Raw genomic sequence first — 26,109 nt, forward strand, 5'->3', positions numbered from 1 at the left:
AGGCTTAAACCACTGAGCCATCCAGGCACCCCTGTTCTCGTGGTCTCTTATGGCCTCGGGGCTCGTCCGGTATATTCCTTCTCATTCAGTAGCTGTTTGCTTGTCTGCTTTGCTTATTCTGTTCTCTGAGCCTCGGTTATGCTTTCGGCTCAGACACTGGTTGGTCTGTTCTCTAGTAATGTTAATTTTGTTGAGTAGGTAAGACATTCCTTTTAATCTTTTTGAAAACAGATTTCAGTCACTGTCTAACCTTGTGTCTTGCTTGCAAGGGACTCCGTGTTGTCATCGAATTCCTAATGTTTGTTCTTTGTGCCGTAAAAGGTTTTTTTGTTTTTTTGTTTATTTTTGGTTTTTTGGTTTCACATAACTTGTCTTCCTATTGATTCAGACTTCTCTGAGTAAAATCTTGTTGATCTTTTCTTATTGACAAATTATTTGGAGTAGTTTTATAGTTGATGTAAATATGTTATTTTTTATTTTTTTTTAAAGATTTATTTATTTATTTATTTGACAGAGATCACAAGTAGGCAGAGAGGCAGGCAGAGAGAGAAAGGGAAGCAAGCTCCCTGCGGAGCGGAGAGCCTGATGTGGGGCTCGATCCCAGGACCCTGGGATCATGACCTGAGCAGAAGGCAGTGGCTCAACCCACTGAGCCACCCAGGAGCTCTGATATTTTATTTTTAAAATTTTCTTTCATTTTATTTTATTTCTTTTCAGCATTCCAAAATTCATTGTTTATGCAACACACCCAGTGCTCCATGCAATACATGCCCTCCTTAATACCCACCACCAAGCTCACCCAACCCCCCACTCCCCTCCTCTCCAAAACCCTCAGTTTGTAAATATTTTAAATAGGTTCTAAATTAGGGAATGAATTCTCGGTGGTATTACTTGCAGTGCCGTTAGCCTGAAAGCTCCTTGGTATTTGAGAAGCCACCGGGAAGGGGAGGCACCGAGGCGATAATCCGATGACAAGAAGACCCCGTCTGGCCCTCGGTACGGCAGGAGCAAGCTCGGCGGGGTCCCGCAGGGCTCCGTGACAAAGCCAGGAACCTCGTGCACCTCATGCTGAGAGCTATACCAAATGGGGAGCAGTGAAGATGTTACAGGGAAATCATGTCATCAGATTTGCTTTTTATGAGGATTATCTGGGGAAGATTGATTTTGGTGGGATGGGCAAAGAGATCAAATAGAGGCTGGACAGCAGGCTTTCAACCACTGACACTTGTTGAAAAAGTGCCAGAGCATGTCTTCCTGCAGAACGCCCTTGTTGCAGCCTGTGCCTCTTGTGTTCCCAGACCCCTGGGCTGCCCGCCATGCCTTAAGCTCTGCTTAGGAGTAGGTTCCTGCCAGTGAGAACAATGGGTATCCTTTGAGTATGCAGCTCCTAAGGTGCAGAAGAAGCAGGGGGTATATAGGTGGATGGGCACAGGCTTTTGTGTCAGACCCTGGGTTTGAGTCTGGGTTCCTAGCTGGATGGTGTTGCGTGAGTCACTTAATCATCTGAAAGTTCTCAGTTTTAGACCAAGTTATGAGAGAGGCCGCTGCTCTGGGCCACCAGCTTTAGAAGTGCCTGCTGTGGTCCTCTTCCAGCAGCCCCCTGCCCATGGTGGGAGGACTCTATGCCAATGATCAAGTCCCACGTGGCAGTCCATATGAAGGGTGCCCATTCCCCACCCTGCCCAGACTTGTGCAGTACACACCCTGTGCAACTGCAAGGTGTGAGCTCCTAATAATATTGGCAAGGAGGAACAGGATTGAGGATACGGAAGAGGTAAAATCCAGACTTGGTAAGGGTCAGGATATGACCAGGAGAACGATGGGGCCATCAACAGCCAAAGGAAAATATGGCAGGGAGTTAAGAGGTCAGTTTCTGGTGTGTTAAGGCTTTGGCCCTGCAAAACAGCTATCCAGCAGCCTGAACTCATGAGGGAGGTCAGACCTAGACATGATTTTGGAAATCATCATATTGGGTAATTGGCTGAGGCCAGGTGGCTATATGAGGCCTTGGAAGGAAAACCTATAGGCCATAGGGAAGACTAAGACTGCCCCTCTTGGGAACATCTGTATTTATCTCATTTTTAGTTTATTTTGCTTTATTTTTTTAAGGACTTATTTATTTTTATTTTTTTAATAAGATACTATTTATTTGAGAGGGAGAAAGAGTGAGTGAGATCACGAGGTGGGGGAGAGGCTGAGGGACAAGCAGACCCCCAGCTGAGGAGGGAGCTCCATGCGGGGCTCTATCCCAGGACCCTGAGATCATGACCTGAGCCAAAGGCAGATGCTTAACCGGCAGAGCCACCCAGGGGCCCCAAGATTACTTTATTTTTAGAGAGAGGGCATTAGTAGTGGGGAAGGGCAGAGAAAGAGAATCTCAGGCAGGCATCCCCCTGCTCACAGATCCCAACACAGGGCTCCATCTCATGACTCTAAGACCATACACTGAGCCAAAACCAAGAGTGGGACATGCAACCAACTGAGGCATCGAGATGCCCCTGGCTTTTTAAATTCCAATGAACATACAGTGTTAAATGAGTTTCAAGTGTACAGTGTAGTGATGCAGCAATTCTATGCATCACTCAGGGCTCATCAAGATAAGTGTACTCTTAATCCCCTCCACCTGTTTTAGCCATTCCTCCCCACCCTGCCCGCCCCCGCCCCCGTAAACATCTCTTTGTTCTCTGTGGTTAAGAGTCTTTTTTTGGGGGGGGGGGTGTCTCTTTTTTATTCCTTTGTTTGTTTCTTAAATTCCACATATGAATGAAATGATAAATTATATTGTCTTTTTCTGACTTAATTTGTGTAGTCTAATACTCTATAGATCTATCCCTATTGTTGCAAATGACAAGATTTCATTTTTTTTATGGCTGAATAATATTCTGTGTGTGTGTGTGTGTGTGTGTGTGTGTAAAGATCTGAGATCTACATCACATATATTGTATATCAGATATAAAGCTCACATCTTCTTTATCCATTCTTATACTGATAGACAATCTACTTCTGTAATGTGGCTATTGTAAAAAATGCTGCAGTAAACGTTGGGGTGTATGTATCCTTTCAGATTAGTGTTCTCCTCCTTTTTGGGTAAATACCCAGTCCTATGATTACTGGATTATAAGGTAATTCTATTTTTAAGTTTTTGAGGAACTTCCGTACTATTTTCTACAGTGGCTGTACCTGTTTGCATCCCCACCAACAGTGTTGCACAAGGGTTCCTTTTTCTCCACATTTTTGTTAACACTTGTTGTTTCTTGTGTTTTTTATTTTATCCATTGACAGGTGTGAGATGATAGCTCACTGTGGTTTTGATTTGCATTTCCCTGATGCTGAGTGATGTTGAGCATCCTTTCATGTGTCTGTTGGCCAACTGGATGTCTTCTTTGGAGAAATGTCTGTTCATGTCTTCTGCCCATTCTTTTTTTTTTTTTTAAGATTTTATTTATTTATTTGACAGACAGAGATCACAAGTAGGCAGAGAGGCAGGCACAGAGAGAGGAGGAAGCAGGCTCCCCGCTGAGCAGAGAGCCCAATGCGGGGCTTGATCCCAGGACCCTGAGATCATGACCTGAGCCGAAGGCAGAGGCTTTAACCCACTGAGCCACCCAGGCACCCCTCTTCTGCCCATTCTTAATTGGAGTATTTGTTTTCTTGGTTTTGAGTTGTGTCAGTTCTTTATATATTTTGAATACTAACCCCTCATGGGGTATGTTGTTTGCAAATACATTCTCCTATTCAGTAGTTTGTCTTTTTATTTTGTCGACCGTTTCTTCTGTTGTCCAGAAGCTCTTTATTTTGAAGTAGTTCCCATAGTCTGTTTTTGCTTTTATTTTCCTTGTCTCAGGAAACCTATCTAGAAAAATATTGCTATGGCCAATGTCAGAGAAATTACCACCTGTGTTCTCCTTTAGGAATTTTTTGTTTGTTTCAGGTCTTGCATTTAGGTCCTTAATCCAGTTTATTTTTTAATATGGTGTAAGAAAGTGGTCCAGTTTCATTCTTTTGGGTGTAGCTGTCCAGTTTTCACAACACCATTTGTTGGAGACTGTCTTTTTCCCATTACACATTCATCTCTTCTTTATCAACAGTTAATTGACCATATAACTATGAGTTTATTTCAAGGTTTTCTATTCTGTTTCATTGATTTATGTTTCTCTTTTTATTAGTACCATACTGTTTTGATTACTGCCACTTTGTAATATAACTTGAAATCTGGGATTGCGATTACTCCCATTTTGTTTTTCTTTTTCAAGCTTGCTTTGGTTATTCAGAGTCTATTGTGGTTCCATATGAATTTTAGGATCATTTGTTCTAGATCTGTTAAAAATGCTGTTGGTATTTTGATAAGGATTGCATTAAATCTGAAAATTGCTCTGGATAGTATAGACATTTTAACAATATTCTCCCAGTCCATGAGCATGGAATATCTTTCCATTTATTTGTATTGTCTTGAATTTCTTTCATCGGAATTTTATAGTTTTCAGAGTACAAATATTTTATCTTTTTGGTTAAGTTTATTCCTGGATATTTTATTGGTTTTGGTGTAGTTTTAAGTGGGATTGTTCTCTTAATTTCTCTTTCTGCTGCTTCATTATTAGTGTATAGGAATGCAACAGATTTCTGTACACAGATTCTGTATCCTGTGACTTTATTGAATTCATTTATGAGTTCTGTATTTTTTGGTGGCGTCTTTAGGGTTTGCTCTATAAAGCATCATGTCCTCTGTAAACAGTGAAAGTTTTACTTCTTCCTTTCCAATCTGGATGTCTTTTATTTCTTTATGTTGTCTGTTTTATTTCTTTATGTTCATTGCTTGGGGCTAGGACTTCCAGTACCATGCTGAATAAAAATGGTGAGGGTGGACATCCTTGTCTTGTTTCTGACCTTAGGGGGAGAGGCTCTCAGTTTTTCACCATTGAGTATGATGTTTGCTGTGGGTTTTTCATATATGGCCTTTATTATGTTGAGGCATTTTCCCTCTAGACCTACTTTGCAGAGGGTTTTTATCATGAATGGGTGTTGTACTTTGTCACATGTTTTTCTAGCATCAATTGAAGTGATCAAATAGTTTTTATCCCTTCTCTCTTTGATATATCATGATGATTGTTTTGCAAATATTGAATCACCCTTGGATCCTGGGAATAAATCCTACTTGGTCACAGTGAATGATTTTTTTATGTATTGTTGGATTCAGTTTGCTAATATTTTGAGGATATTTGCATCTATATTCATGAGAGATACTGGCCTGTAGTTTTGTTTCTGTTTTTGTTTTGTAGTATCTTTATCTGGTTTTGTAATCTGGTTTTAGGGTGATCTTGGCCTCAGAATGATTTTGGAAGTTTTCCTTCTATTTTTCAGAATAGTTTCAGGAGGATAGGTATTAACTCTTCTTTAAATGTTTGGTAGAATTCACCTATAAAGCCATCTGGCCCTGGGCTTTTGTTTGTTGGGAGTCTTTGGATTACTGATTCAATGTCATTGCTGGTAACCAGTCTGCTCAAATTTTCTATTTCTTCCTGATTCATTTTTGGTAGGTTATATGTTTCTAGGAATTTGTCCATTTCTTCTGAGTTGTCCAAATTGTTGTCCTATAGCTTTTCATAATAGTCTGTTACAATTCTTTGTATTTCTGTGAGGTTGGCCTGTTATTTCTCCTCTTTCACTAGTGATTTTTTTTTTAATTTAGGTCCAATCTCTCTCTCATTCTCTCTCTCATATGAGTCTAGCTAGAGGTTTATTAATTTTGTTTATCCTTTCAAAGAACCAGCTTCTGGTTTCCTCTGCTCTATCAAGAGTTTTTTTTTAAAGTTTTATATAATTTTTCTGTTCTAATCTTATCTCTTTTTTTTGCTGGGTTTGGGTTTTGTTTGTTCTTTTTCTAACTCCTTTAGGTGCAAGATTAGGTTGTTTATTTGAGACTTTTCTCCTTCTCCCCCTACCCCCCTCCATTTTTCTTGCTTCTTGAGGTAGGCCTGTATTACAGTAAACTTCCCTCTTAGAACAGCTTTTGTTGAATCATTTTCTTTTCATTTCCATTTGTCTCCATGTATTTTTAAAATTTCTTCTTTGCTTTCTTGATTGACTCATTCATTGTTTAATAGCACAATATTTAACCTCCATGTAGTTGCGCTCTTTCCAGATTTTTTCTTGTGGTTGACTTCTAGTTTCATAGCGTTGTGGTCAGAAAAGTTTCATGATATGACTTTGATCTTTTTCAGTTTGTTGAGACTTGTTTATGGCCAAATATGTGACCTATTCTGGAGAATGTTCTTCTCCAGAACATTCTTTTCAAATTTGAAAAGAATGTGTATTCTGCTGTCTTAGGATGGAATATTCTGAATATGTCTATTAAATCCACCTGGTCCAATGTGTCATTAAAGGTAATGTTTCCTTGCTGATTTTCTATTTGGATGATTTGTCCATTGATGTAAGTGGGGAGTTAAATTCCCCTACTGGGACTCCTGGGTGGCTCAGTCAGTTGGGCCACTGCCTTCGGCTCAGGTCATGATCCCAGGGTCCTGGGATCGAGTCCCGCATTGTGCTCCTTGTCCAGCAGGGAACCTGCTTCTCTCTCTGCCTCTGCCTGCCACTCTGACTGCTTGTGCTCTATGACAAATAAATAAATAAATAAAATCTTAAAAAAAAAAATTCCCTACTATTTTTGTATTACTATCACCTACTTCCTTTATGTTTATTATTAACTGCTTTTTGTATTTGAATGTTCCCATGTTGAGTGCATAAATATTTACAATTGTTATAGCCGCTTATTAGATTGTCTACTTTATGATTATATAGTGTATTTCTTTGTCTCTTATTGTAATTTTTGTTTTAAAGTTTGTCTGATGGGATGCCTGGGTGGCTTAGTTGGTTAGGTGTCTGCCTTCAGCTCAGGTCATGATCCTGCGGTCCTGGGACTGAGTCCCACTTTGGGCTCCTTGCTCTGTGGGAACCCTGCTTCTCCCTCTGCCTGATGCTCTCCCTGCTTGTGTGCACTCTCTTTCTGACAAATAAAAACATAAAATCTTTTAAAAAATAAAAGAATATAAAGTCTGTCTGATATAAGTATTGCCTCCCTGGCTTTCTTTTGATACCCATTGCATGATAAATGTCTCCTCATCCCTTCACTTTCAATTTGCAGTTGTCTTTAGGTCTGAAATGAGTCTCTGATAGACAGCATATAGATGGGTCTTATTTTTTATCCATTCTGTCATGCTATGTCTTTTGTTGTTTGTATTTAATTTTATTTATTTTTTCAGTATTCCAAGATTCATTTTTTATGCACCACACACAGTGCTCCATGCAATACGTGCCCTCCTTAAAACCCACCACCAGGCTCGCCCATCCCACCACCCCTCTCCCTTCCAAAACAGTGTGTTTCTCAGAGTCCACAGTCTCTCATGGTTTTATGTCTTTTAATTGGAGTGTTTAGTCCATTTACATTCAAAGCAATTATTGATATTTATTGTCATTTTGTTGCTTGTTTTATGGTTGTTTTTGTAGTTCTTCTATTCCTTTCTTCCCTTTTCTCCTCTCTCATGATTAGCTGGTTTTTCTTCATGACATACTTTGATTCCTTTCTCTTTATTTCTTGCATATTGATTACTGGTTTTTGGTTTGTGGTTATCATTAGGTTTGTACATAACATCATCTACACATAGCAGTCTGTAGTAAGTTGATGATCACTTAAATTCACAAGCATTCTTTATTCCTCTCCTTCCCCACAATTTAGTTATATGGTGTCATATTTTATATCCTTTTATTATGTGAGTCCCTTACTGATTTTTACAGATAGACTTATTTTTACTACTCTTGTGCTTCCTACTTTCCTTACTCTTATGATCTTCCTTTCCATTCAAAGTGTACCCTTAACATTTCTTGTAGGGCTAGTTTAGTGGTTGTGGATTCCTTTAACTTTTGTCTCGGGAAAGTCTGGGAAAGCCTCTATCTCTCCTTCTATCCTCAGTGATAGTCTTTCTGGATAGAGTGTTCATGACTGCAGATTTTTTCCTTTCAGCACTTTGTGCCGCTATTCTCTGGCCTTCGAAGTTTCCGCTGAAAAATCAGCTAATAGCATACGGAGTTTCCCTTTTACATAAATATTTTCTTTTCTCTTGCTGCTTTAAAAAGTCTCTCTTCACCAGTATTTTTTGCCATTTTAATGGCTATGTGCCTTGGTGTGGACATCCTTGGGTTGATTTTGTTGTGGGATCTCTGTGCCTCCAGAATCTGGATCTCTGTTTCCTTCCCCAGATTTGAGAAGTTTTCAACCATTTCTTCAAATATATTTTCTGCCCCCTTTTCTTGCTTCTCCTTCTAGAATCTCTATAATGCGAAGGTTATTACACTTGATAGTGACACTGAGTTCCCTAAATGTGTTCTCATTTTGCACAATTTTTTCTCTCACCTGTTCAGCTTGATCACCTTCTATTACTCTGTCCTTCAGGTCCTTAATTCGTTCTTCTGCTTTCTTTAGTCTAGTATTTATTTTATTTCTAGAGTATTTTTAATCCTATTTATTGTGTTCTTGATCTCTGATTGGTTCTTTCTTATCTCTTTGTTAAGGGTCCCACTAATGTCTTCTACTCTTTTCTCAAGTCCAAGGAATATCTTTATGGCCATTACTTTAAATTCTCTATCAGGTATATTACTTATCTCCATTTTGCTTAAGTCCCTTGCTGTGAATTTGTCCTGGTCTTTCACTAGGGACATACTCTTCTGTCTCCTCATTTCATCTAACTTTTTATGTCTGTTTCTCTGAGTTAGGGAAGTCAGCTACATCTCCTGCTTTTGAAAGTAGTGGTCTTATAAAGAAGAGGTCCTGTAGTGCCATGCAGGTCAATGCCCCCTGTTCACCTGAACCTGGCGCTTCAGGGGTGTCTCTTATCTGTGTTGCACGTGCCCTGGATGTGTGGCTGAGCTGCCTTTGCCTTCAGTCCAGTCATCTGCAATGGCTCTCTGTGTCTGTTGTGGTCAGGGTTTAGTCCCCGTGTTGTTTGTGGGCGAGTCTGGGGCTGTCTTGGGCTTTAGCTGAGTCAGGCCAGGCATTTGCCAGAGATGCAGTCGCACTGAACTGCGGTGTGCTTCCCCTGTGTTGTGCCCCGAGAAGCTTTTGTGGTGGGTGGAACCTGTAGTCAGACCAGATGTTGGCCCCCAGCCTAATCCTGGGCCCCCAGTCTGACTGGTGTGTGTGTTTATCTTTTCCTCTCCTTGGGGCAGGAGTCACTTTGGAGGGGTGCTGTTTCTTGTTGGGGCTGCAGCACACTGCCGGACTTGTGGTACCTCTTTGGTTGGGCTCTGGCCAAGCGTGTATTGGAGGGAGTGGATCCATAACGTACCTGGAGGCAGACGGCACAGTGTTTGCAAGGTTTGCATAACTGTCCCCAGGGAGAGGGAGCCTTCAGGGCTGAGACTGAGTCAGGCCTGGCTGAAGGGGGCAGATCTGCTGAAGCGCAAGGAGAGGGGGTGTGGAGGGAGAGATCAGGGTGTTAGAAAGGTAGTGCTGGCATTGTGCTGGATCCCACAGGTGTCTGTGTGCTTATGCTGGCCGGCAAAGGGAGGAAATGGTGTCTGCTAGCTCCTTCGTTCCTGGAGGAGTCTCCGTTGCAATCCCTGCCCCTTTAATGTTCCCAGATTAAAGTAACTCTCTCTCCCATATGCCCTAGGCATTTTTCCAGCTACTACTTCTGTGCTGCCATCTCCAAGAGCTGTTTGTTTTGTTGACTCCTTAAGGGTGGGGACTCAGTTCCCTCTTGTGCTCTAGGTTTTTCCAGAGCTGAGCCTGCTAATTTTTAAAATCTCAAGTTTTAAGTCCTTCTTGTAAGAAGTCATGAAATTTGGCCCTTCTGGTTTTCAAAGCCAAATGTTACAGGGATTTGTCTTCCCCATGTGTGCTCCCCAGTACACCCATCTGTTTTTCTCCCCCTCTCTGTGCCTGTGGGTCCCCCCTCCTGCGGACAGTCCCATGATCTGTTTTAACTTCTCAGTGTGTCTCTGCCCTTCCTACCCTCTTCCAGGTGGCCTCCTATCTACATTTAGTTGTGGAATTTGTTCTTCTAGATCATTTTCTGGGTTACACTGATGTAAGTGTTACCTAGTTGTATTCCTGGGAGAGGTGAACTTAGGGTCCTACTCTGCCACCTTCCCAGCAGTGGGGGGTGTGTGTCGTATGTGTTTAAAGGACATGAGGGCACAAAGAGTCACCTAAGGAGAGGACCAGAGGGCTTCAAGGTCTTGGGAATGTCCCTGATGGTACAGCTAAGGAGCTGAGAATTTTGAGGGCATTCACAGAGTCGAAAGAAATGAGTGAGGACAAAAGTGTTGCCCTAAAAGACTGCTCTTTCTGGAGTGAGTGGTTGGTGTGGAAGTTGAAGCTGAGATGTTGTCTACACCTGCAGAAATGTGGTGGCGATAGAAAGAAGTGAGAAAGGTGGTGAACATGGGCAGAGCAGGATCAAGCTAGAGACTTGAGAGCACATAAGGGAGAGGAGCAGTAGAAAGCGGAATAACTGCTGCGGCAGGTGGTAAAGGAGAAACAAAGGGTGGATCTGGAGAGAAAACTCCGGGGTGGGGGATCAGCCTTGAGAAGAAGGGATCAGTGTGTGTGAAGAAAGAATAAGAGAAAATGTTCGGAGTATAGGACTGGGAAACTGGGAAAGCTTGTGCGGCCTGGGATTGGGCTTCTCAGGGGATAAGAAGAGTAGGCTTCTGCCAAAGCTTCTGGAGGGGTGACTGGGGATGAGGTTGGAAGAATCTAGATTCTGAAGAAGCTTTGATCACATCTTCTTTGGGGACCTCATGGCTCTGGAGGGAATGTGCAAGGGTTATATGGGTTGAATGTATTTTTGGCAGAACCACCATGCCTGGGGATATTGAAGGATTGATTCCCTCTGATAGGATGGTGAGTGCCAATTATTTTGAGTAAAATGGGAGACATAAAGATGACTAACAGCCCCCTGAGGTTAAGAAGCCGACAAGAGCATCAGCAGATGAGCCTGTGATAAGGTTGTTGAGCAACTTTGTGTAGCTGGGCAGCATGTGTCGACAAAGCTAGGATTCAATACCCACAGGAAGAATGAGTTAAGCAGTCTGTTTAAGACAGCCAAACTTCAGGGGCTGTGTGTAGAATTAAAAACACAGGATGGATTAGGAAGGCTGGAGGTTGGTGGACTTGACTTGTCAGGAGTTCACATAAGAGGTCACTATGTCTTGGACTCTTTAGTGACCTAAGGCTTTGAATATGCTAAGAGTAATAATGACAGATTCTATTACTTGACATGTCTTGCATGTCTGGTACCTTTACTTCTATAGTATTTTTTGGTGCTCATATCAATCTTATCTGGTATCATTAGCCTACTTTACAGACAAAGAAAATGACATAGGTGATGAGCCATTTCATCTCCCCATCACACAACTGGGACATTAGAGGACCATCCATGTGCTTTTTACTGAGCCACACAGCCCTCAGCATGACTCAACTGCTTGAAAAGTAAATAAACCTTGGTGTGCATTTATAAGGATGGCATGTCCAGATCATGGGACTCTTTGGTGTCTCAGCTTGGCTTAGGACAGCTGGACCACATCTGGAACAAAGTGTTTATTTCTAGGGATTCCCATATAAAGAACAATGCACTGTCTATACAGACAGGGCATGGTAGGGGCAGGCAGGATAGGATCTAGAGCTATGTCACAAGGAGGTTCAAGGACTTAAGGATGTAGTTCTGTGGCTGCTGCTTAGAGCAGAAAGAAATTCAGTAGGTGGGACTTACGGAAGCAGTCTTAGATTGGTCCATTTATAATTGCAAAATCTTGGGATCTTAGAATTTAATAATGATAATAATAATCATCCACACAATGAAGTACTAGGCAACTGTGGGAACGTGGACAACACTGACTCCATCTTTGGCCCTCCATCTTGTTTATTCCTGCACAATGACCTCCCTCTGGGCTGTGTGTTGCAGGCCCTGTGGAGGATAGCGTATGCTCTGACTGGAATGTGGGAAGACTTATTCTGATCTTCCCTAAGGTGGTGATAGAGGGCTCCACTTTTAGATGACTACCAGAGATGACTGGTGCACAGAAGACAGCACTTTATTTTCTTACTTTTTTATTTCCAGTATAATTAACATAGAGTGTTACATTAGTTTCAAGTGTACAGTACAGTGATTCAACAATTCTATACCCTACTCCGTGCTCTTCATGCTAAGTGTACTCTCTATCCCTTCACTTATCTCACCCATCCACCTACCCACCTGCCCTCTGGCAACCACCAGTTTGTTCTCTATAGTTAAGACTCTGGCTGTTTTGTTGTTGTTTCCTTTTTAAAATTCATTCATTTGTTGTGTTGCTCAAGTTCCACATATGAGTGAAATCATATGGTATTTGCCTTTCCTGACTGATTTATTTCGCTTAACATTATATCCTCTGTATCCACCTATATTGTTGCAAACGGCAAGATTTCATTATTTTTAAGGCCCAGTAATATTCCACTGTGTGTGTGTGTGTGTGTGTGTGTGTGTGTACACATTACTTCTTCTTTACCAATTCATTTCTCAGTGGAAATTTCAGTTGCTTCCATAATTTGGGTATTGTAAAAAAAAAAATACAATAAACTCTGGGGTGCATGTATCCTTTCAGATTAGTGTTCTCCTCTTTTTTGGGTAAATACTGGATTTAGTAGTATGATTACTGGATTATATGGTAATTCTATTTTTAATTTTTTGAGGAACCTCCATACTGTTTTCTACAGTGGCTGTACCTGTTTGCATCCCCACCAACAGTGTTGCACAAAGTTTCCTTTTTCTCCACATTTTTGTTAACACTTGTTGTTTCTTAAGTTTTTTATTTTACCCATTCTGACAGGTGTGAGGTGATAGCTCACTGTGGTTTTGATTTGCATTTCCCTGATGACGAGTGATGTTGAGCATCCTTTCATGTGTCTGTTGGCCATCTGGATGCCTTCTTTGGAGAAATGTCTGTTCATGATTTCTGCCCATTCTTAATTGGAGTATTTGTTTTCTTGGTGTTGAGTTGTGTCAGTTCTTTATATATTTTGGATACTGACCGTTACTTCATGGGATATGTTGTTAGCAGATACATTCTCCTATTCAGTAGTTTGTCTTTTTGTTTTGTCAACTGTCTCTTTCGTTGTCCAGAAGCTCTTTATTTTGAAGTAGTTTCAATAGTCTATGTTTGCTTTTATTTCCCTTGTCTCAGGAAACCTATCTAGAAAAATGTTGCTATGCTCAATGTCACAGGAATTAGCACCCGTGCTTCCTACGAATTTTTTGTTTTTGTTTCAGGTCTTGCATTTAGGTCCTTAATCCAGTTTATTTTTGAATATGGTGTAAGAAAGTGGTCCAGTTTTCACAACACCGTTTGTTGGAGAGAGTTCTTCCCATGACATATTCATTTCTCCTTTGTCAAAGATCAATTAACCAATAATTGTGGGTTTATTTCCGGGTTTTCTATCCTGTCACATAGATCCATATGTGCCAGTACCGTACTGCTTTGATTACTGCTACTTTGTAATGTAGTGTAACTTGAAATCTGGGATTGTGATTCCTCCTGTTCCATTTTTCAAGACTGGCTATTCAGTGTTTTTTGTGGTTCCATACAAATTTTAGGATCATTTGTTCTAGATCTCTTAAAAATGCTGTTAGTATTTTGATAGGGTTTGCATTAAATATGAAAATTGATTTGGATAATACAGACATTTTAACATTACTTGTTCTCCCAATTCATGAGCGTGGAATATCTACTTTTTGCATTGTCTTGTATTTCTTTCATCAGAGTTTTATAGTTTTCAGAGTACGAATCTTTTATCTCTTTGGCTAAGTTTATTCCTGGGTATTCTATTGGTTTTGGTGCAATTAAAAGTGGGATTGTTTTTCTTAATTTCTCTTTGCTGCTTCATTATTAGTATATAGGAATGTAACAGATTTCTGTACATGGATTTTGTATCCTGTGACTTTACTGAATTCATTTATCAGTTCTATAGCTTTTTGGTGGCGTCTTTAGGGTTTGCTCTATAAAGCATCATGTCATCTGTGAACAGTGAAAGTTTTCTTTCTTTCTTACCAGTCTGGATGTCTTTTATTTCTTTATGTTGTCTGTTTTATTTCTTTATGTTCATTGCTTGGGGCTGGGACTTCCAGTACCATGCTGAATAAAAATGGTGAGGGTGGACATCCTTGGCGTTTCTGACTTTAGGGGGAGAAGCTCTCAGTTTTTCACCATTGTGTATGATGTCTGCTGTGGGTTTTCATATATGGCCTTTATTATGTTGAGGCATTTTCCTTCTAGACCTACTTTGCAGAGGGTTTTTATCATGAATGGGTGTTGTACTTTGTTAAATGCTTTTTCAGGATCAACTGAACTGATTATATGGTTTTTATCCTTTTTTAAAAAGATTTTGTTTGAGAGAGAGCACAAAGGGAGAGTGGGAGGGAGAAGCAGACTCCCTGCTGAGCAGAGTCCAATGCAGGACTCGATCCCAGGACCCTGAGATCATGACCTGAGCAGAAGGCAGAGGCTTAACCCACTGAGCCACCCAGGCGCTTTGTCCTATCTTTAAATGATATGATGTATCCTGTTGATAGTTTTGTAAATACTGAACAAACCTTGTATTCTGGGGTAAATCCCACCTGATTGTGGTGTATGATTTTGCAAATGTATTTTTGGATTTGATTGCCTAGTACTTGGTGATGATTTTTACACCTGTATTCATGAGATATTGGCTTGTATGCTTTTTTTTTTCTTTCTTTTTTTTTTTTTTTTGGGTAATATCTTTATCTGGTGTTGGTATCAGGGTATTGCTGGCCTCATGGAATGAATTTGGAAGTTTTCTTTTGTCTTTTGTTTTCTTCCTTTCTTTCTTTCTTTTTTAAAGATTCCATTTATTTATTTGACAGAGATCACAAGTAGGCAGAGAGGCAGGCAGAGAGAGAGAGGGAAGCAGGCTCCCCGCCGAGCAGAGCGCCCGATGCGGGGCTCGATCCCAGGATCCTGAGACCATGACCCAAGCCGAAGGCAGAGGCCCCAACCCACTGAGCCATCCAGGAGCCCCTGTCTTTTGTTTTCTGAGAATAGTTTGAGAAGGAATAGGTATTAACTCTTCTTTAAATGTTTGGTAGAATTCTATGAAGCTATCAGGTCGTGGACTTTTGTTTGTTGGGAGTTTTTTGACTACTGATTCAGTTTCATTTTTGGTAATTGCTCTGTTCAAATCTTCTATTTCTTCTTTAGTTTTGGTAGGTTATATGATTCTAGGAATTTACCCATTTCTTCTATGTTGTCCAAATTCTTGGCATGTAAGTTTTCATAATATTCTGTTACAATTGTACTTGGGTGATGTTGGTTATTATTTCTCCTCTTTCATTAGTAATTTTGAGTCTTTTCTTAAATGAGTCTGGCTAGAGCTTTATCAATTTTATCAGTCATTTCAAAGAATCATCTCCTAGTTTCATTGATCTGTTCCTTTGGTTTCTGCATAATTTCTTTCTGCTCTAATCTTATTATTTCCTTCCTCCTGCTGGTTTTGGGTTTTGTTTGTTCTTTTTCTAGCTTCTTTAGTTGTAAGGTTTGAGATTTTTCTTGCTTCTTGAGTAGGTCTGTATTGCTTTCAACTTCCTTCTTACAACCATGTTTGCTGCAGCAGGCCTGGCAATCTGAATTAAAAGGGGGCCTTATGGGAATGCTCCTTTCCCCAAGGACAGCAAAATCTAGGGCTCCATATTTGGCCCTTCCTACTAGACCAGTGTTCAGGTCATCAGAATGAAGCTGGAATCAGCTGTTTTTTAGCAAATATTACATCAGAGGTAAACAATCTTAACTGGGGGGAGGGGGAGAGAGTCTCCAACTAGAATGAAAAAAGGGGATAAAAAGATAAAAGGAAAAAAAAAAAACCCAAAAACAGAAACATAGATGAGAAAAAGGCCATCTCTGTTTTGTTCCCACATATGTCTCAATTACATCACAAGCTGATGGCCTTTGAACATTATGCAGGTGGCAGGAGGAGACCAGGCCAGGCTCTACTGTTGCTATTAGTGAGGGCTTCAGGGGTGCACTTACAACACACGGTGGGAGGGCAGGGTTAGAGTGAGTCTTAAATACCAGTCTGGGCCTGGCTCAAGGGAGTGGGGATGGACAGGGGGGAAAAAAGAACCCACTCTGAATTTGAGTGCAAAAAATAAATATAAAATTTATTAAAACACCCACAATATTTTAAAGATACCAGGAGTAATACAGTTCACAAACCCAGTTGTTTGTGTAAATTATAATAAAATACAAATCAAAAAAGGATACATACTTGCAATTTCTAGGCACCCTAAATTAAATTTACTGAAACACTGGGGGAGAAGGGAGGGTAAGGAGGGGTAGCTCAGGAGGCAAACCAATAAAGTGGGAGGAAAAAATATTAACAAAAAGGTAAAAATTATACAAAATAAAATTATCAGCATAAATTTACTGTACTAAGAATATCTACAGTTTAATACACATCCTATTGCCTTGAGACATTGCAAAAATCTACCATTCATCCATCAACCCCAGATAAACTTCATTTCAAGTAGCCACAGTTACAAAGTCAAGACGGAATATTCAAGTATGGTTGTTAAGTTCACCTCCATTGGAAGCCAAGTAACCAAACGGGAATTCAAAGAGAGAAGAAATAAAACACATCAAAAAGCTATAGGGGTTCTAGATTAAGTCTAATGCATTAATATGCCACAATATGACCTGCTCTTATTTCTTTTTAGAATATGCGAAAAAGAAATGACATCACTCCTGTTTTTCTCCTCCTTTTTCCCCTCAAAAGAAAAAAAACAAAAACAAAAAGGGTACTGGAATCAAGAAAATTTTGGATGTTCAAATGAGCCAAATAGTATTTTTTCAATCCCCATGTGAATAGTGATGAATTTTCCCTGAATGACAGGTAGTCAAAATGAGAAGAGCGCAAATGACACCACTACAAAAAGCATCCCTGATATCAGAAGAGAAGCAAACGAAGTCGGCCAAATCACGCACTGATCCTTAGGCCAAAAGCAACTTTAGACTTTGCATTTCTGTGCTGCAGCCTCTGCTCAGGGGAGAAGCCTATTGCTCTGCTCTGTGGGAGGAAGGGCCGGGAGCGCCAAGACAAGGTCGCACGCGGAGACTCTCTACGCACACATGGGGTGGGGCCGTATATAACCTATGCTGGGATACGCACCTCAAAAAATTTTGGTCCAGGGTATGTCCAAGGTGGCTGCGTACTCCAGCAGATGCAGCTGGCTGATAAAGTAGGTTTCGAGGAAGTCATGTCAAATGACAGCAACAACGCCTGCCAAAGCTCAGTGAGATGGGCACGGGGGATTCACATTGTATCCGAAAGCAAAACTGACCAAGAAAATGAAAGAAAGTCAACCACACTCATTCCTTTTGATGTTCTGCCATGATTAACTGCCGAAGAGTGAAAAGTAAAATGACCCCAGATGCTTCAAGGTCAAGTCAGTCAGCGGATGGACAACCTGCAGGTGTCAGACCCTCGCGGAATCTACTTTACTGAAGTTGTCACAATGTCCTGTTTTTGAGGTATTTAAAAAAATTACTGTGACAGTGGATGACACAAAATGGAGCTTCCTGTTACGTTTCTCCAACATCAACTTTTGTGGACCCAAGAGGAAATGGAGAGTAGCACCAACTAAAAAGCAGCCTCAGTGGCATCAAGTGAGCAAAGAAAGCTCCTTCCTTTAGTTGGAACACGAGGGACAGGCAGGAGCAACGCTGGGGCCAGGGTTGCGGGGAGCAGAGGAACGAGCCTGCCGCGCACCGGGGCCCTGGCCAGTGCCAGGGGAGGAAGGAGGTCCCTGTGGAATGCCTTGGTAGGCGAGGGCCTTTGAGACCCTCAGCGGTGCCTACTTGGCACCCTGGGCTGCAGGGGAAAGTGTGTGTCCTTGGCTACGAGAATGCCTGCCATGGTAGAAGGGGCAGGAGTACCAGACTCCCCTTCCTCAAAAGAAGCTCTTCACCCTTCCTTTCTTATCAGGCATGAGGGGACACACATGTCACCAGAGCCCCTGCCAAGCCAGGCAGGCCCACTCCCGTCACTGTTAGGGAGCCGGCTGCCTTCAGAACTTGCCTTTCTGTGTTCGGCCACCAAGGGAAGAAGAATAAAACAAAACAAAAACTGCTCAGAGCAGGTTTTAGCACGGTAAACAGAGGTCTAGGAGACAGCACCAAAAGGGGGGGGGGGAAGCCAAGAGAGACTGGAGCCCACCTTGTTTTTGGTTGGTTGTGGTTTCAGAACCTTGATAGCACCTCAGCAGGACAGGATCAGGGACAGTCACATTAAAACACCATAGCACCATTTTATTTAGACTATTTCAATTCATAAAAATGCTTCCTAGTCCATAAAACACACTTCCGTAACAAAAGGAAAGAGATTGGTTGAGGCACGTCAGGGATATTAAATTTTCCGCCAGCATCGCCTTGGTTTTGAGATCTGGCGGTGGTTCAACTTCACAAAGTCTAGCTGGATTTCTCTCCGTGAAATCAGGTTACCATCTACTCATCAACCGTCTTCACACATCTAGGGCTGTTTGGTACAAAGCCCTTGAGCTCTGCTCCTTTCTTGGCTTTAGCACTTAAAAAACCCCTTGCTCTATAAACTACCGTTTCCACAAGAGGCCGGTGGAAGGACCAAGAGGGGCAGGGTATGATCTCTTTCCATACACACCGCGGTCACCCTGGCGAGAGGGCAAGCAGTACCCACAAAGCCAGCGTGTGGGAAACTTAGGCCCTAGCAAAAAAAAACAAAAACAAAAAAACCTCCAAAACAAAACTCCCCAAAACCAACAAAACAAAACAAAAACCCAAACGACGACAAAAGAAACAATGAAACCTCAAAATCCACGCAACAACTTTAGTCTAGATTTCTGATAATGGGTTCTTGAGCTAGCACCAGTTATTTTGTGAGAACCTGCCGCAAAGCGATTTATTATTTTAAAAATCTCTTAGCACAGAACTTTGCAAGCACTTCCCTTGCATGCAGAAGGCAGGGGAAACCAAACACAGGGGGACCCAGATATCCGCACTGCATGTGGCTGGCGTCTGTGGACAGGGCACACTGGGGAGAGGACTCTAGGACTCCATCACTTCTCATTGCTATAATATTACTCTACAACTTGGTCATGCTGTTAGGTTCTTTAGTTGCAATGGCTTTATTTTTCTTCTCATGATAAAAATGTCTGTTAATCATCTTTAGGACTTAAAAAATGATAGTGCCAGTAAAAAATAAAAATTTGATTTTTCTCTTTAAGAAACCTTCAGCAGCAAGGGGGGGGAATAAGGAGCTGTGCATAGTTACTTTTTAAATATACGTCTAAAGCATGCTAATTTTAATGACTGAGATTTGAGGTAGGTTATACATGTAGTGTGTAAAAATCAGCATGGACTCGAGCATGGCAACAGCACCACCTAATCTGTGAAACACCATTGTCAGGGGAACGGGAACATCCAATGGAGACCGCCTCTTGACTCAGCTCTCAGCAGCCTTGGTGCTAGTCTAGAAAGTTACGGACCAAAGGCTGTTGGGGCTGCGGGGACAGACATCACATGCTTTGAGCCTGTATCGGTTTCTCCTTTCATCTAATGGCTTTGCTACCAAAGGGTGACAAGGGGAAGAGAATATTTAACAGACATCAGGAAGATTCACACATGCCAAGTATCCGAATCACCTGGGTTACACTCGGGACCTTCCAAACCAACAGCCAACCTGGGGTTTTCCCGGGTCATACAGACGGTCACATTCTCCAAATGGTTCGTAAAATATTGTATTTCTTGCTTAAGATCATTTAAAATGAAGTTTTCAAGGCACCCCCGCATCTACCTAAGCACGGAGTCAAATGAGACCTGCATAAAAGTACTGATGCGATAAGCAAAATAGCATTTAAAGGACCCAACTTTTCCTCAAAACTAGAAAATTAGCATGCTTATTAAAGACTCTGCTTCCTTTAGCTTGTCAAACTGAAGGTCAGAGATTTTCCTATAAATCTGAGTTCTGAATAATTCTAAATCCTGATAAGCTCTTGGGTATTTATTTCAAAAGCAATAATATTTCATTTTTGTCCTGTAAAATAAATGCAACTTTACAGAATATGGTAAAAGTGAAGGATAGACAAAGCACATTAAATATTCAGCTACTATTTACAATTTCTCCCACAATTACATGTTAAAACATACTTTTTTTTTTTTTCAAGTTGCTGTTTAAATCTAGGCAAAAGTGCTTAAAAAAATCTTTCACTATGTACAGTTAAAACCAGACCACATAAATGCTCAGGACATCTGACAGCGACTCCCTGCCCGTGCGTCTGACCAGTTACAGCAAACACCCAGCGGGTCGGTTCTCAGCTCTTACACAAGGCACCTGGAAGCTCAGGAACTTGCCTTCAGCATCGTCATCTGATTGTTAAACTCGTTTTACAAAGACCCACGTCTGAATAAAACTGCTCAATAAATATCTGACCTGTATCTCAGGGCTTGGTTGTCATTCACCGTGTGGCCACGGTCCCCTCCGTGTGTCCTGCTGAAGCCTTCCACTCACCACGCACATCCACACGGGCAGCCTGATGGAAACGTCGCTCACACCACAGGAAAAACACACATGCCAGGGAGTCTGACTTGCTGTCCACGGAAGTTGCTTCCACCAGCCACGCCCAACCTCTCTGACAAAGTTGCAAAAATGAAGCACCACATTCTCATTTCAAAGAACCAAACGAATGCACCAGAATTTGAGAAGGGGCCCGTTGAGGAGGGGGGTGGGGAAGGAAGGAAAGGAGAAGATGATCAAATCGAGAAATGGCACCAATTAGGGAGGAAAATCATAGCTACCTGCTGAAAACGTTGGACTCCTGCATTTTAAAATTGCTGAGGGTAAGCCCAACCCCGCCCAGGAGAGCATGGAGAGGGTGGGCCCGGGTGGGGAGGCCTGCACCATTGTCTGATGTGGAGATCCAGGAACAGAGAGATGCGCTAACTGCTGTCACGCAGCGGGGCCAGGCTCCCGCAGGACGGCACCCGCCCCGGAGTCCCAGCTCGGTCCTACAGCACCAGGCTCTGCACAGCGCCGCGCCGTGGGACGACGCCGGCTTTTCACAGCTTGGGTTCAGCTTCTTGCGTTTAGAGATACAGTAGCCCTTTTTCAGTATCAGCATAGGCTTTGGGGCATTTTTTTTTTTTTAAACAAAAAAAAAACCTGCCACTACGACAAATTCCTTCAGCCCAGCATTCATTGGCTTGTCAACCCGGGGGAAAAGGCTCCAAAGAGCCTCTCAACTCCAGCTCCTGCAAGGAGGTGCTGCCTGGGGAACGGTGACATCATGGGACTTGATCGACAATGGACAGAGGATTCAGTGTGGAGACTAGCAAGCTCAAAGCTGTCTACTTCCAACCTGGTTTCCGGGGGAAATCGACGCCGGCATCTCCGGTGCCTGGCCTGGGGGTGCACCTGCCTCCTGGTCCCCGACTCCAAGCCGGTGACTGGAAAAGGGACCCCAGATATTTCTTTACAGGTTCTCCCATCCTGCTGGAGAGGACGGAAGCTGTCCTGAGGGCTCCCTCCCCTGAAGGGAAGGCGTAGCGGTCAGGAGGGATGGACCGGGCGGCTACAGTCTGCACTTGGCTCGTGAGGGGCAGATGGCTGAGAGAACCTTGCCAGCTCCCAAGAGGGAGAGGCTCGCAGGGCCCAGCAAGACTGGGCAGGAATGTGCGCTCTTGGCCTTTCCCGCCGCTCCTTTACCATTACTATTGTCGCTTTTTAAAAAATCCAATAAATACACATTTTAAATGGAATTTAAAACTACTCCTTTGTGAAAGGACACTATAAACTTTCTTTCCATTATTGTGATATACAAGGATAGAGTTTTAAAAACAAGAGGAAATAAAAGCCCCCCCTCAACGGGGGGGGGGGGAGAAAAAAACCAACATGGAGATATAAATAGTAAGATCACGAAAAAAATCACCCGACAGCCGTAGTTTCTTCTTCAAAGTGCTGGGGAAGTTGGGGAAGGGAGGGGCGGGTCAGTTCTGAGGTTTGGACCATAAATACATATATATGCGTATCTATATATGTATATATAGATAAAAAGACTTCTGCACCCCCAACCCGCCCCCAGGTGTGAGGGCAAAAGCACCACAGAGGCAGCTCGGGCCGGGCCCGACGCTGAGGTACACTGGCTCCCTGGCACTGGGCACCTAGATCCAGCGGCTGTAGGGGCCAGTGACCTTCGTGTAGGCGTAGGAGGACACGGTGACTGCAGAGTCTGTGGGCACGGCCAGCGCCTGCCGTGTGGGGACAAGCCCCTTTTTCTCCTTATGCTGGGGCTCGGCCACCATGGCGCCCCCCCATTTGCGCTTCTTTCCGTAGAGCTTGGCCTCCTGCTGGCCCAGACCCAGCCGGGCGGCCTCCTCCTGTCGCGCCCGGGCCCTCTCCGCCAGCTGCTTCATCTTGGCCTCCCAGAGGGCCAGCCCGTGGTTGGGCTGGTTGAGGTTCTTGTGCTGGTAGAAGACCAGCGAGATGCGGGTGGGGTGGCAGCGGTTGGGTTTCTTGAGGGGCGTGGTGGCGTGCAGCTCCCGCCGGGCACACTCGATGAGAATCGAGCCGTGAGCGGGGGCCACGGCCACACCGCCGATGTTCTCGTCTAGGAAATTGTGTTCACTGTCGGACCAGAGCTCTTCTTCCTCCTCCGCGCCCCCACTCTTCTCCTCCTTCACCACCGCCTTGTTGGGGGGGTCCTCGGCTGTCCCCTCCTCCAGGCTGAAGGGATCCCACAGCTTTTCCTCTGACTTCAGGGCCCCGAACAGTTTCTCACTGGAGCCCAGGGGCACGCCGAAGGACGGCCAGGCTTTGTCTAGCTGGCTTGCCCCCGGGGTTGGAATCCTTCCCTCCTCTCCTTTCAGGGGGCTCCACAACTTGTCTTGGAACCCAGGACCACTTTTCAGGGCAGAGTTGAAATCCCCGGCCCCAACGCCCCAAGGCTTCTCAGTCAGGCTGGGACCGGCCAAGGCCGAGGTGTTGTTCCCAAACTTGCAGGGGCTCCACGGTTTGCCTCGAAGCCGTCCTCCGGGTTGGGGTGCTGGCTGCTGCCCCTCCCCAGGGAACAGCCCCCACTGGCCATCCGGGAAGTGAGAAGGGGTCAGGCAGCCGGTCCCATAAGAACTGAGCTTGTCGGGGATGATGGCAGGGCTCTCCCCAGGATGGAACACACCCCAACTGCCGCCCACACTGTTAGTCCTCTTGGGGGACATGCTTGGGCCTCCTGAGTACTGTCCCCAGAGGTGATTGGGCCCCCCATTCTGAGAAGCCTCGGGCAAAGGTGTTTTGCCCATCTTACTAGGGTCTCTGGGGATAGACTCAGCCTGGACCAGGGGGTCCACTGGCTCTTGCTTGATGGATCTGCTGTAGCAGTTGGAGCTCTGTGCAAAGGGAGAGGGGTCCCTGGATGCTGGGTGGATCTGGGGAGCCTTGGGAAGCAGATACTCCTTGGGGCCTGGGTAAGCAGGCTGCTGGTGGTGAGGAGTGGGGTGGTGGGCGTCCGTGGGAACAGCCTGGCCAGGCAGCTCGGCAAACTCAGCACCACCGTAGGCCGGGCTCAGGCTGTTGTGCAGAGCGTGGAGGTCTGGCTTCTTCTCAAAGCTGCTGCTGCTGCCACCGTGTCCCCAGGTGCCAGGACCCAGGAACTGTGAGGGGAAGACGGGGTTGCTGGATGGGAAGCCATAGTAGCTGAACGACGGAAGAGCGTACTTGGAGTGAAAGCCATTGACGGAGGTCAGGCCAGGCTGTGCATAGTAGGAGTGGTAGGAGTAGACGCTGTTCACGCTGTAAGGGTCGGAGGGCCGGCAGCTGCCCAGCACCGAGTAGCTCTCCACCACCGCATTGCTGCTGTACTTGAAGGAGCTGAAGTGGGTCTGGGGCTCCACTTTGAGGGAGGGCTTCAGGCCTTGCTGGGGAAGTCCGCCCTTCAGGCCCAGGCCTGGGGAAGACAGGAGGCAAGACAAAGAAGGAGCAGAGAGAACCACAGCCCACAATGGGCCCGCGGCCTGAGGACTGGGGATGGAAGCTCCCTCTTCCCCTGAGGGGTTCCCAGCCCCACGAGAGCCCCAGGGAAACCGGCTGCCAGAGCCCACAGGCGCCCTGCAGCACTCCTCCTCCCTGCTTCCCTGGTGAGCCCTGCTGGTCTGCACAGAAGCTCCAGCCACCCCCGTGCTGGCCTCTGGCAGGACCAGGATCCGCGGACGTGAGGGTGGCCCCACACCCCACTGCGGACCATGCCCCTGGGGCCCCGGCACACTCTGCAGACACTACGGCAAGCTGGAGAAACCCAGCTCCTCTGGAAGATGGGAACCCCTGCCCCACTCCGGTGTCCTGGGGCTGCCACGGATACTGCGCTGACTGAAAGTTAAGACACCGCGGGGTCCAGACGGCCGAGAGAGGCCCTGGGACTCTGGTTTGGAGTTCCCTCGCCAGGCAGGAAGAGGGGCAGGGAGGGAGCTGTCCAGGGCCACCCCCCATCCATCTACCCCCACCCCAACGGTGCCACCTCTGGCGGGCACCCTCTCCCCACACACCTGGGTCAGTGGTGACACCGGCCAGCTCGAGGGCCTCCTGTTTGATCTTCTCGGGAGTACTCAGCTTCTCCTTCTGCATTTTCTTCTTCTCGGCCGCCGCCTTCCTGGCTTCCAGCTGCCGCTGGCGGCACGACTTGGCAGGCTCAGGCAGGCGCCGGACCTCGCGGGGGAAGGCGGTGAGCACCTGGATGGCCCCGCTGCCCACCTTGGCGTTCTGGTTCTCCTCACTGCCGAACTCGTCCGTGTTGGCCATCTTGTACAGTGGGAGCACGTGCAGCTGCTCATCCTCGGGGATCTTGCCCACGCAGCGATTGTCTTCCTTGGTCAGAGTGCAGACCTGGCCAAGCAGAGAGAGGAAGTGAGGGTGTGTGGGGTTGGGGGTGCCGAGCGCATGCAGGGAGGAAGGGGCTGAGCGTTGGCATGCAAGACCTCCCCCTTCCCCGCACCGTCCCGACACCGGCCATCCACTCTAGAAAGAGTGTCTAAAAGCACGTTCTGCTGGTTCTCAGATTAACAGTATCACCAGCATTAGAATCTGCCCTACAGCTTTCAAAGGGCACCCAATCACTTTGTCTCCTGTGACCCTCGGGCGAGGGAGAGGGGAGGAGACGACTGGGCCAAGGTCCCGCAGCTGGGAAAGGGCCAGTCAGGACGGGCAGCCGAGCTCTGCCTCCAGTGAGACACTTGTCCCGACGCCTCGTCACCTCGCTGAGCCTCAGACCTCACCCCGTTCTCCTCTGTGCCCCGAACACGCAGCGTCCTTTGGCTCTTTAAAATACTTTGTAATAAAAACTACCTGTACTGCTTGTAGAAAATTTAGGCCAGCAAAAAGGAAATAATTATCTCCATAATCCCACCATCCAGAAATAATCACTATAAACATGTTGATCATATTTGCATACACACAAATCCACACTCACTCTTTGGTAATGAAATTGAATCGCATTATGCATACAACCTTATAGTAACTTCTTAAACCCAGTATGAAGATTTCCTTATGCGTTATTCTCCCCCAATGTGATTTCAGAACTTGCATCATATTATTCTGTTATCAATGTGTTCATATGAACCTTCATCACTATTAAAACTTGTTTCCATCTTTTCCCTACCATAAACAATACTTTTACACTTTTAGCTAAATCTCCTAAAATACATAATTCCTTGGAATAAACTCTGTGAAGTCAAGGGCCACATGTTGCCAAACTGCCCTATGCAATGAGTCTCCTCAGTGCTCCCCTCATACTGGAAGAAGGGGAGTTTCCGTCTTCCTACACTTTTGCTTATAATTTTGCCATTCACTTCTGAAAAACATTTTGTTCATTATGGAAATGTGTCTCATTGCTGGTCTGCATTTCTCTGATTACTAACAAGGTTTGATTTTTTTTTCTCTCTCAAGTTTACTTTACTGTTGTGTTGACTATATTTTATTTTCTGGGTTCTTGATGTTTTGCCATTTGGGGCCTTGATCCTGGAAGGGCTTTCCTTCCCCCAAGACTAGCTAATGCCTAG

At 44.6% G+C, this 26,109-nt stretch overlaps 1 protein-coding gene across 1 annotated transcript in view; it reads right to left on the reverse strand.

The window, feature by feature from the left end:
- Positions 1-18,833: 18,833 nt before the first annotated feature.
- TET3 (tet methylcytosine dioxygenase 3) overlaps positions 18,834-26,109 on the reverse strand; it is a 47,844-nt gene continuing 40,568 nt past the window's right edge. Inside the window, exons 8-9 of the mRNA XM_032880788.1 lie at positions 24,601-24,937; positions 18,834-24,005 (exon numbers count right to left, since the gene is read on the reverse strand). Of these exons, the coding sequence (XP_032736679.1) occupies positions 22,228-24,005; positions 24,601-24,937 (2,115 nt within the window). The 3' untranslated portion in view covers positions 18,834-22,227. The remainder of the gene's footprint in view (positions 24,006-24,600; positions 24,938-26,109) is intronic.

The sequence above is a fragment of the Lontra canadensis genome, unplaced genomic scaffold (genome assembly GCF_010015895.1).
Source record: "Lontra canadensis isolate GAN:19392208 unplaced genomic scaffold, GSC_riverotter_1.0 scaffold71, whole genome shotgun sequence".
In the NCBI taxonomy this organism is placed as follows: Eukaryota; Metazoa; Chordata; class Mammalia; order Carnivora; family Mustelidae; genus Lontra; species Lontra canadensis.